The following is a 13,423-nucleotide window of genomic DNA, read 5'->3' as shown; positions in this document are numbered from 1 at the left end:
GCTTAAGAGATACGCTCTATTTTTGTTTCTACAATCTATAAATACGTCTAATCTAACCTACAAATACGTTTTCATTTGTTTCATCGATGTATTAGATTATTTTCATTATTTGAAATTATCTTATAGAAATAATTATTTATTATTACGGTATTATTTCGAATTGTATGTATGTTGTATGATGTTTTGCGTGACTTTACACTGATTTTATTACTGCAGTATTTTCATGTAACAATAATAAGTTATCGTTATCAATATAGTAACATGGGATACGATGTATGATTACATTATATTGTTGATTGAATAATTTATGTTCATCGATATTTATTCCGATTATTTTTAACAATGATTTCGTGTGTGCGAAATATTCATGCAGCGTTGATTAGAAAATTTTTTCATATATCGAAGTTGACATAATATTTTATGTTCATTCAATTTTAATTTTACGCGACTACAGTTATATCGCACAAAAAATTATTTTAACATCTGATAATTAAAATGGTATTTTTGCATCATGTTTTAAACGATGCAAAGAAAGATATTTTCAAAAATTTTTTTTTTTTATTGAAAAAATTTAAACATTTTTTTACGAAAATATGATAGAAATTAGAATTGAAAATTAATCCAATAAAACATTACTTGAATAATAATTGTGTCATTTGAAAAATAAATTATGTTAATATTATTTAATTTTACTATAAAAATGTAGAAATATTATTTTCTATTATTTAAATTTTATACTTTCCTTTTGATACCGAAGAATTTTACTATTCATTATTATTTGAAATTATCAATTACAAGTTTGATAAAAATAATTTTTCTCTCAATTAAGATTTTGAGATTTATTTTTATTTCAAACAAAAAGTACCCTAATCCAGGTAGAACGTCATCTAAAGATATAACAAAAACCATGATCGTGTTATAACCTATGACGCGATTCAAATTTACGTTAGGAGAGATGAGAAAAGGGATTCGAGGGGACAAGAGAAATGCGAATAAGTTTAAAAGGAGTTACTTTGATGCGTCTTTGAAATACCGTCCGATACCGATGGTAGTAGTATGCTGTTGCAGAGGGTTGAGGATAGTGACATGGTCCGTAGTAGTGCGTTGGCGCGTCCCGAGTGATGGGGCGAGGGGTTAAGGGGGGCAGGTGATGTTCCCACATCCGTCGACCAGCTTTCCTCGGAGCCAGTCGGATGCTAGACGCGGTACGAGTCGGTACTTTACCTTCGGCTCGGTTCGGTCCTAATCGGTTTTCATCGGCTACTCGTGCTCCTCGTACATACAATCATTGGGCTTGCGACTTGGATACACTCGTTTCCATTGTGAATATATATTTCATGTAATTTAACATTTGTGAAAAAAAACAATTTTGACTCGATGAAAAGCGAGGAGCTAACAGAAAAGAACGAATGACTGACAGGTCGTTGCACTTGCTGCGTCCAAACAGTGTCGACGCTTCGTTAAATTTCCGTGCATGATTTGTGTTTACTGGCCGCGCGTTGTACCGTTATTCGTGACACTGGTAAACTGCGGAATTTCGTGACATCGTGACTCTCATTGTGTTCGAGCATTGTGATCGTTTCTCGAATTTTCAGACGTTTCATCGTAAACTCGTTCAAAATTTAAATTTCATTAAAAAAACAACGGAACGAGCTCGTGACAAGAAAGCACATAGAAACGACCTGTTGTTGTGTTGTGGGATAGCGATCCAACAGGAAGACACGTACGTTTCTGTGCCTGTCGAGACTTTAGTAGCCGCTAGAAAAGTGAACAGTGCACGCGGCGACGCGTTTCTGAAACATTTGAACGCCAGTTCGAATTTACACTCCATCGTATCGTTGGTACGGGTTTAAAGGTCGAATCTTTTACGGTGGGACAACAGCGAGCCGGGTAAGAGGAAAGGCATACTCGCGGAAAAAATTCCAGCAATAATGCGTACCGTGAGCGAAGCGATGAAACATCGTGCGATCAGCTGACTAGCCGAGCTATTCGGCGGTCGTGAAAACTCGGCCGATAGCGAGAATCGGCAGAGGAGCGGCAAAAACTCTCAAAAACGACAGCAACCTAGATTGCCTACTTGTTCTGTTATGACGTTTGGTACATCATTTCACACAGAGAAGTCGCAGTTCGTCGGCGATAACCCTACTCGGTATGTTCTTTATCCCGTATTTATCTTTTCTTTGTTTTGCTTGATGTCCCGAGAAACCGGTTTTGAGAAATATATATATATATATCGTAATACCTGTAAGGTTTTTTCGAGATTGATACGCAAAGTTCTGAGCTTATAAAATTCGGATCGAAATTATAGAATCTTTCTTTTTTATATTATCGTTCATTTTGAAATATGATATATAATTTATCTGATATTAATTTGTATTATAAAAATTAAATCGTATTGCGTACAATTTTTGAAATATATTTATAAGGTTTTATTCCATATTTAATAAACGTAACGTTAATCTATTCTATACGTAACAATTTTTACATATCTAAAAATATCTAATATCTAATATCTACTTTTATGTATCTTCATATTTAACATGTGATACTTACAATTATTTTATATTTATAATATTTTATATATATATGCCATTCATTAAGAATTTATAAATCCAGCCATTTATCTGATTTTATTATTTTTGAAATTTTTTTTATTTTTCAACATTTCAAATAAATATAATTATATAAATAAATTAATCACAATACAATAAATATTTAATTTCAATTAAATTTTTTTAAATATTATTTAAAGAAGAATACATTTATTTTTACACAATTCAAATTCTTTTCCATTAAAATTCTCTAATACGATTCTTCAATGTTATTAATTTTTATTATCTTTTTATCACAAGTATAACTCGAATGTAATTTTCTAAACAATTTTTTAAATTTCTCTTAATTATTCGAACGAACGAGTGACAGATTTATTTTCGTTTTTTTTTTACACGCATGAATATCCATGACGGTTGGCAAGAAACAATGATCTCATTAACGATCACAATCGCGGAAAACGATTCATGTTGAAACAGCAATAGCCGTGCAATTATTTCATTATACCGGAGAGGTAAATGATTCTTTGAAGGGAATGTTACGCTAATGATTTCGATAATGATTATGTTTTATGCAACTTTGTGAAGATTAAATTTTTTTTCGATCGTGTAAATTCATTCTTTGCATAAGAAAGAAAAAAAAAGAGATATCTCATTACTATTTTTTATACATCATTTATATACATTAAATCTAAAAAAAAAAAAAAAAAAAGAAAAATATCTATATCGATATATATAATGATAACTTTATCCAAGAATGTTCGCCTACAATTAATAATATTTTATCGATAAATCGATATCAATAAAGTATTGTCAATATGATTGATTATTGTACACGGGATTTTAAAACGGATTAAACGGATTCAAAATATCATTATATCGACATCGTTTGTTAATAATCTTTTTAATAACATTATTGATCGTATTGGCTTCCTTAACGCGAGATTCAACTTTCCAGGAAATGAATACAATTGAAGCATTCATGTATAATGCATGCATATTCCTTTAGTATTTGAGTATAATCCAACTATCCTCCCATTATTTGAATTAATAGAGAGACAAGATCATTTGGATCGCAAATGTTTCTCAATCCTCCATTATTCCAACTAATAGATAAGATTATTTGGATCACGAATAATTTTTTTCTTAAACGAGCCTATAATAATAATAAATAGTTAATAAGATACTTAATACTTAATAGATAATAAGAAATAGTTTTGCTGTTAAAAATTAGAAAATCCATCCCAGATTTAACTGCATCAATTGCAATTGCTTTTTCTTTTTAATAGAAACAAATTTCAAACTTTAAATTCCATTTACTTCATATCTGTCCAAATTATTAAATGTAAAAGTAAAGTAAAAAATAGTTACGTTTTATGCAACTTTTCTTTTTAACACTTTAAATTCCATTTACTGATATCCATCTCCACATTATTGTAAAAGTAAAGTAAAAAAATAGTGTGTATAGCCTATAATAATAATAAATAGTTAATAAGATGAAATTTAATAATAAGAAATAGTTAATTAATTAATAAGATACTTAATACTTAATAGATAATAAAAAATAGTTTTGTTGTTAAAAATTAGAAAATCCATCCCAGATTTAACTGCATCAATTGCAATTGCTTTTTCTTTTTAATAGAAACAAATTTCAAACTTTAAATTCCATTTACTTCATATCTGTCCAAATTATTAAATGTAAAAGTAAAGTAAAAAATAGTTTTATGCAACTTTTCTTTTTAATACTTTAAATTCCATTTACTGATATTCATCTTCACATTATTGTAAAAGTAAAAAAATAGTGTGTAATTGAATTTGTTAAAATATTCAGATTGAAAAGGAAATATTGCAATCCTCTTAATCCTTTTAATAGTAATTCTGACTGAGAAAATGTGGAAATTTTTTTTTTCCTCTCTAAAAGTAGTCCAAGAAATAATTAGCAGTTGAACAAGTCTGACGTATTTCCACGTCTATTTATTATATACGTATGAATTATATATACGATTTGGCATTAATTAGATGCATTAGAACGTCATTTCGATGAACACGTACGAGATTGACACTCGTGGTGCAAAAGGAAAAAACTTTAGGACATATCTTGCTAATCGTTATTGCACACTGTTTTTTTTTTTAGAAAAAGTAGTAGTATCAGTGAAATGGTATGCAACCATGAGAAAATGATCAGAGAATCTTTCTGCTCCGTTGCCTCGCTTCGTAAGGAATTTCAATGGCGTTGTAAAAAACCATGAGAAAATTCTTCTCATGAAATGATTCTCGAGATGAGAATAAATCTTACACAGGGAAACTATCCGAATGGACCGAGATATTTGCTTTCGTTTATATCATACCTTATTGCTGTGAAAAATGGGAGAAATAAAAATTAATAGATATGTAAATAATATCGAAAAGAAACTCTTTTATAGCATGAATAAAGATTTTCACTATAGAATTCATTACAATATTTCTAGATACCCTTTTTTTAAATATTTTTTTCGAGAGAATAAAATAAAGTTTAATTTAATAATTGAAAGATGAATCACTTTTTAATCCGTATTATGTCTAATAATTATTAGACATTATGAAATAATGTATAGGAAGGATTATTATCATTGAATAAATTATAATGAAAATAGAAAAAAATTAATTTTTTACCTTCAAAAATTTTAAGAAAAAGTTTCAAGTTTTATTGTCGATGCGATTGCAAAGAGAAAGAAGTTAATTTATGAAAATAAAATGGGAGAAAAGAAATTTACAAAATAAAAATTGATAGATATGTAAATAATATTGAAAAGAAATTTTTTTACAGCATGAATAAAAACGAGATTTTCACTATAGAATTCACAATTTATTGAATATTATATTATAATATTATTTCTAGATACCTTTTTTTTAAAATATTTTTTTCATTTTTTAATAAAGGAATAAACAGTTAAATTTGATAGTTGAAAGATGAATCACTTTTTAATCCGTGCATAATTATTAGACATTATGAAGTAACGTATAGAAAGGATTATTATTATTGAATAAATTATAAGTTGTTAATGAAAATAAAAAAAAATTAATTTTTTACTTTCAAAAATTTTAAGAAAAAGTTTCAAGTTTTATTATCGATGCGATTGCAAAGAGAAAGAAGTTAATTTATGAAAACAAAATGGAAGAAAAGAAATTTACGAAATAAAAATTGATAGATAAATAATATAATAATATTGAAAAGAAACTTTTTTACAGCATGAATAAAAACGAGATTTTCACTATAGAATTCACAATTTATTGAATATTATATTATAATATTATTTCTAGATACCTTTTTAAAATATTTTTTTCATTTTTTAACGAGGGAATAAACAGTTAAATTTGTTAGTTGAAAGATGAATCACTTTTTAATCCGTGCATAATTATTATATATTTAGACATTATGAAGTAATGTATATTACTATATCATTAAATAAATTATATATATTTTAAAAAATTAATTCTTTACCTTCAAAAATTTTAAGAAAAAGTTTCAAGTTTTATTGTCGATGAGATTGCAAAAAGAAACAAGTTAATTTATTATTAAAATCGAAGACAGTTTCTTATACCGTTTTCAATACGAAAACTTTTTCTCTCAAATTTTTGTAAGACGAATGGATATAAGTCAATAAACTAGAAAAAAATGTAATATTATTATAGTAAGATATGTAGAAACAAGGTCGCAATAGATTGTTACGACCTTATTACCTTCAACATGTTGTGCAGATTATTGCTACAATGGGATTTAAACGAGAGAAGAGAGTGTAAAATATTCATTTTGATCACAGCGAATTCTATCCTTTCCTTTCCTTTTCATACGTAATGAAAATTTTATTTTTATTTTTATTTGTTTGCTTTAACAAAGTTTCTTTTTAATATTATTCAGATTATACAATATTATTAATTTTTATTTTGTAAATTATAAAATACAATATCTATAATATATCTACATATATTATGAAAACTTTCGATTAAAAAAGTGATAAATATTGATTTAAACATTAATCGCGCATTTCACGAAAATAAATATTATGCGTTTGAAACAGGGAAGGTGTCTCGAAAGAACGAATCAAACGCGTGTTTTTTCAACGTCTGGAAATATTGAATTTTTTTCATTGTAAATTTTATTTTTTTATGATATCGAATATTATACACGTGTATACACACATATATATACACCTTTCTCGCTGTTCAAATTCGTATCACCGTGCTTTGAAAGAACACTTTATATTTGAATGTACTTTCCGCTTTTCCCCTGATTTTTCTCGATTAAAACGTAGAATTTTTCGTAGAAAAAATAAATTTCTTTCACGAATTAAACGTATATATATATATAAAATAGAAACCTAAAATAATATTTAATTAAAACTTTTAATAAATATTATAAATTTATAATAAAAGACTTAACCACAAAATCTCATCTCACAAATAAATATATCATACCCTTCACAAATTTCTTCATGAAATAAATTCGAAATAAATAATGATCCATCAAAGACAAAGAAATACTCCATCATTTACACATATATTTATTTCTCGAAACAGGTATCCAATCATTCTAACTTTCAGCGCCATTCTCCGTTAGAAAGCACGTATCACAATTACAAACGTTTTTCACGTTTCAATTACTGAATTTCCTGAATTTTCGCGCCGCGTCCTCTCTCGTTCACACGCGACACACACACACACACACACAACACATATACACGGATCGTTTCGCTCGTTGCGCCATCAAGCGTCTTTCGTGTGCAACGAACCGGTGTCGTGTTTCGTTCCATTCTTTTAAACGGAGGCAAGGAAAAGGTCGCACATCCATTGCCGCATTAGACCCTGGTTATGGTCATTGCGCCAATTCAGTTCGACATCCGTCCACGTCATTCGTTCGCGTGTGGACAGCCACTTCGTCGCTAAATAGCCGGGGCAGGATGACGTTTCGAGCGTGTTGGCCGAATTCGAAAGGGTCGTTGACGTTCAAAGGAGGGAGGAGGGGGAAGAGAGGAGATAGGAGTGGATTTTGTTTTAGATCGAAGACCTTAATTCGCCGCCCCGTGTTTGTCGTCGTTAAAGGAGGGGATCAAGTTCAATATGTACTCACCAGTTAATTTCGATATTCGTGTTTCGTTCCACATCCGGGTTTCGAATAGTACTCGAAGATAATGATATTTTGTGGGGTCGTAGTACAGCACGTGGTGAATCACGAAATTGATCGTCTAAGTCACGTAAATAATATATATATACGATATAACCTAATCTATAGATAATTATTGCGATTCTAATGAAAGTATGAGTAAAGTATTTTTTTTAAGGGGATATAATATCGAGCTTTTTTCGTGTTTATGTTTAACTGTAATATTAGAAGAATTTTATTGTAGCAAGTTTTTAATAATTTCATTTGTAAATATAAATTTGTCAATTTTAATATAAATTTATAATAATTTTGTAAATATTAAAAAATAATATGATATTTTCAAAGGAATTTAATATTGAATCTCATGTAAGTTCGACGGAAATTTTTACAATAATTTTTAATCTAATTATCGACGAAATCAATTTTATCGCAATATTCGATCAGATCCAGTAATTTCAAATTTAATTTTCTCTAAATCTTTCTTATCCCATTAAATGTATACACACGTAGATTTGCTAGATTTTAAATGAAAATAATATACGATAAATTTCACGGTTGAATTTCACGGCGCATGCGCATACTTTTGTAAACAAAGAAAGCAAAGATTTGCCCTCGCAATAATGTGTGTTGGAACGAAATGAATATACATTATTGTGCGTTTCACGGATCGCATGAGAATAGTAATTGTCTGCGAGGTGGTGTCGGTGTTGCAGTTCCACTTGTATGAAACGCGTCGGCAAAAAAAAAGCCGAGGAACGAGATAATAGCGAATTCGTCACATCGAATGGCCATTTTCTCATTATCAGTCGTTATTTCATTTTCTTTTGTTCCCCCGTTGCCTCGCCGCGGCAACGCGTATCGTGAAAATTGAAAATTCCTTCTATTAACCTCTGTATCATAATTCTCAGAGAAATAATTTTTTTTTTCTTCTCGACATTCCGCATTCCGTGCATTGGTAAAATTAAATTCTCTTTCGAGTTAAATGAAACGAATAACAACAATAATAATAATAATAAGAAAGAATTAAAAATTCAAGGGGAATTCAAGAGTTGATTAAGAAGATGAGGGCGCTGCTGCGTTCCAACGCACGCGTTAGAAATATGATTTTTATTACGCGTTTAAATTTGAAGGTTCGTTTAGGAAGAAAATATTAGTCGAAGGCAAACAGTTTAAAATGGTTTCTTTCATTAATCTTGCACACGTCGATACGCCATATCGCGTATGTTGAACGCTTTTCAGCGTTTCCTGTTGACTTTTTATTGCGTTCCGCGCATTGCTCGCGCGTTTTTGGTTAACGCATTTCTAAATGAAAAATAACATGTAGAAAAGAATGGATAATGTCAATATGTCACCAAGACGCAAATTTTTAATTCAACGTTTGAGTTAAAAATATTTTGTTTGTCTTAGGGAAAGGAGGAAATAATTATATTATATTAGATTTATAAACTTTTATATTAGATTTAAACAAGAAGATTTGATAATGGTTTTTCCTAGATTATTGACTTTTGATATATAAAGGATCTACAAATGGGTATTGGATTTTTAAAAAATTTAACATTTAGAAACTTTTCTTTTTAAGGATCAATTAATAGAGACTGAAAGGGGGAGAAATTGAAAGTAAAATATCGGATATTCCACGATTAATTAAATTTTAAAAGAAATGAGATATTCCGTCCTGGCCCACGTGATAGCGTAATTATAGTGCATTTCGAATTATAAAAGCAAATCATAGTTTGACCTATACACCTAAATTCGACCTAGCTTTGACCTATAGAGATCGAGTTATAATTGCGGAGAAAATAATCAACACGTGGCGAATAATCGTGGGGGGGGATAAAATTTCTCCTGAATTTTACGAAAATACAATAGCGATTAAAATTAACACGAGACGAATTAAAAAACTGGACGTCTTCTTTTCAACGATCGTAAATACTCGGAGGAGAAAAGGAGAGGAGAAAAATCGATAAACAAATAAATAAAAACGACGCCAGGTGTTCCATCCATCACAGGCCAATGCACACAGATACGTAACACGTATCGTAGGCGAGAGTGGAAGCGTGCGTCGAACTCGGCGATAATTAGCATTAACTAGGTGTGCGGTTATATATCTGGCTCCGATAAAACCTTAACCGCTCGGTCGATCATAAAAATATCTATATTCCGGCCCACGCAATAACAGGACAGTTGTGCTGCCGATACACGATGGCGCGATGCCGGGGAGCGATAGTAACACGTCATTCGACGCACGTTCACACGTGACGAGCGAACCGGGCTGACAGCAACGTAATGGAGGTTGCAGTCAAGGCTGTAGAAAGGCGTTGCATCTTGCGAGCCGTGGTGAAACGTGGTCGTCGACCCGCCGCGCTCCCGCCTCTTTGCGCAAGGTCATTTTACTTATTGTTGCAGATTCGTTTTACAGCGCGGGTATTCTTTTCTAGCCGGGAGAGGCTACGCTGCCTTTGTTTCGCGGCCACTCGCGTGACCGAGAGACCAATTTTTCCGATGGTAAAAAGCGTTCGAAAAGCGGATATAATTTTCCACTCGGTCGATTCTCGGTGTTCTTCGATCAATCTTTTTTTCTCGACAAGATGCATCGATGATCCAAATGGGAGTATATGAAGAGATAATAGAGAGTATTTTAAATTTCTTTGTATCTTTCGTCGCATTGTGAATTTATTTAGAGTGCAAGTGGGTGGAATTCCAACTGTTAAATGCGATTGCTCGCGAGAGTAATGGCGGGAAATTCAAAATTAATTTTAGAAAAATTGCAATAAATATTTATTTTCTTTGCCACGATTGAATTATAAATATCCGTATGTAAAATTATATTCGTGATAATTATTTGAAATATATAAATTAATATTATTCTTAATAAATTCTTGATAAACTTGATTAATTCATTCGCTCGTATCGATTTTTCTGAAAAGTTGAGATATTTGGAAGGGGGAAGGAGAAGTTCGATTATAAGAATTGAATCGAGGAAATTGTGCGGATCCTTCTCGAGTAATTAGATCCTCGTCGAGTAACGATGTTCAACGAATTCTCTTCTTCCAGACGTTGTCGAGGAAGGTGCGCTCAAGTTAATTAGTTTTACGCCCTTTTGCGTAAGAAAGCATAATGGCACGGTTGTCGCGCCGAGGATAACTCCCTTTCACGAAGTCATTAAAGTCATCTTCCTCTCGCGGGAACACAATGCTCTCGCGCTACGTCGTTACAACCCCCATCGTTAAAAGCTTTGTGGAACTCACGAACGAATTGATTTTTTTCGGGAGTGGGGTGGGGAGGAGACGTGATTAATAATCCTTCGAGGAAGGGACGATTGTCTCGAGTTTCTTCTTTCTTCCATGGGAATGGTGATTACGTTTTTCTCGATAGAGAATTTAGAAATAATTGTTTCAAGCGATCGATGATATTATTTTTGATGGGTAAAATGCAATTTCGATTGGAAAAATAACAAATTGGAAAATCGATTTTTCGAAGAGTGTTGAAATTGTGAGTGTCAGATGTAATTAGATTAGAGCGAATTTTTATTTTAAATAATAATAGTAATAATATTAGTTGAATTCTTTATCCAATTAAAGGAATTTGAGGTTAGGTGATTAATAATAAATCGAAGAGTCGATTTTTTGAGGAAAAAAAGTTTATTCTTTAATTAAATAACTTTTGGAATATATATTTGATGCTATTTTATGTTATTTTCATCGAAATTAAATAATATGATTTAACAAGAAATATATTAATTTACATGTGAATTTTTTATCCAATTAAAGGAATTTGAGGTTAGGTGATTATTAATAATAAATCGAAGAATCGATTTTTTGAGGAAATGGAGTTTATTCTTTATTAAATAACATGATTTAACAAAAAATATATTAATTTAAATGTGTGAAATAATTTATGAAAAATAATTTTAAAATAATATTGAAAATTTGAAAATGATTCCAAGATCGAAATTACACGATAAATTTGAAGATTGTCTTTTTGTAAAGAAGAAGACTCTAAAATGAAATATAATTTTACTTTATTAATCCATAATTTTTTTTATCATTAGATATGCATATGCTCTGTTTTGTATTATAAATTTTTTATATGCTTCAAATAAAAATCAAAATTATTACTGTTAATAAAGTTACTTTATTTTCTGGAAAAATATTTCTTTGTCCAGATCCAGTAATCAATTTAATTCAGAGAAAGTATTTTAATCGTTTATCATTTTAATTACAAAATTTCAATAATTTAAATAATTTTTCCCATCATCATTTCTTTCTTCAATTAGATTTAATTCTCTGATTTGACAGATGAAATTTAATGTCAAATTATACGATGATTAACTATATCCATCATGAGTGGAAACAGTAAAGATATTTGTATATTGGGATAAGGAAAATTATATACATGAAAAAATAATCTCAATTAAATTTTATTAGTCAGATGTGATTAGTTTTTCTACGAATTATATAAATTATAAAAAAAGAAACAGGCTATTAGATTTAACGAATATTGAAGTATAATGAATAAGAAATATGTCCAGATTAATTTTTTTTTAAATGGAGAACATCTCTTTTATTTTTCTTTTTTCTAAAATGAAAAGTATTTAATAATAAACTGTCTCGAAAAAAATACAAAATTTTTATTATATGTGTTTATATTTTTAAAGTATTGTTTTATATAATTTAATACAAAAGTGATCAAACAATCTATTTACAACCAAGCCATTTATTATTGTCAAGCAACATTTTTAACGCTTTTTCATATATATTTTATGTTTAAAGAAGTATTAAGAATTTATATTATAATAATATAGAATCACTATGTTTGTGTTTATATTTTTAAAGTACTGTTTTATATAATTTAATACAAAAATGATCAAGCAATCTATTTACAACAGCCATTTATTATTATCAAGCAACATTTTTAACGTTTTTTCATATATATTTTATGTTTGAAAAAGTATTAAAAGATGTTTGATTATTAAAAAAAATCATAGATTTCAACTTGTTACAGAATGCTCCAACTAAGACACTTTACTCAGAGAGAAATATCTTCCGGGAATATTTAAAAAGTATTTTTGTCGTGAAAAAGGAAAAAAAAAAACTTTGCTTTTTATTCATACTTTGGTCAAAGAAGAAACGAGGCAGAAACCTACTTTATTCTTCGAATACATACTTTATTCTCTCTTTTCCTTGGACATTCGTTTCCTTTTGGCGCAATATCTGAGAAAACTCTGAAAACACAATCGCGCTATACATACACAGATGCAAGATTATCCAGCTAATAGGAAGTCTGCTTTAGGCAATTTTCGTGAGTCATGAATTCGATAATTCTTAGTTTCTTTCTTTGCGAGAGAGAGAGAAGAAAAAGAAACATAGACAGACACAAAACAAATTGAATTATGCAAGTATTAGCAAGATACGTTCTTATGTTAAAGATTATATTTAAAAAAATTGAAAATGTAATTAACGAAAGAAAATTGTTACCAAGAGAAAAAATGACGAATTATTCCCGATAATATGTTTTATTCATTTTATTTTATATAATCTTTGAATGAATCATGAAAGCTAATTAAAAGTACACAATTTATAATAAATTATTACTGCTCATAATTATTCGTAATCGTCATTTTAAATTCAAATTTGACGAAAATTATAATTTCATTAAAATTTTAGAACGTGTAATTACATAAATATTGTAAAACGTGGATACACGTGTGCTATTGGAAAAATTATATATACAA

At 29.5% G+C, this 13,423-nt stretch overlaps 1 protein-coding gene across 6 annotated transcripts in view; it reads left to right on the top strand.

The window, feature by feature from the left end:
* Positions 1-13,423, top strand: part of LOC100576528 — a 107,040-nt gene that overhangs the window by 18,984 nt on the left and 74,633 nt on the right. Inside the window, exon 1 of one of the 6 annotated variants that reach the window (XM_026441992.1) lies at positions 1,166-2,149. The exons of the other annotated variants lie outside the window; for them this stretch is intronic. Coding sequence (XP_026297777.1) covers positions 2,088-2,149 — 62 coding nt within the window. The 5' untranslated portion in view covers positions 1,166-2,087. Of the gene's footprint in view, positions 1-1,165; positions 2,150-13,423 lie in introns of those variants that run through there. 6 annotated transcript variants of the gene reach the window in all.

Source organism: Apis mellifera, linkage group LG7 (genome assembly GCF_003254395.2).
Source record: "Apis mellifera strain DH4 linkage group LG7, Amel_HAv3.1, whole genome shotgun sequence".
Classification (NCBI taxonomy): Eukaryota; Metazoa; Arthropoda; class Insecta; order Hymenoptera; family Apidae; genus Apis; species Apis mellifera.
The sequence above is the reverse complement of the archived record's forward strand: the minus strand, read 5'-3'. Positions and strand labels throughout refer to the sequence as shown.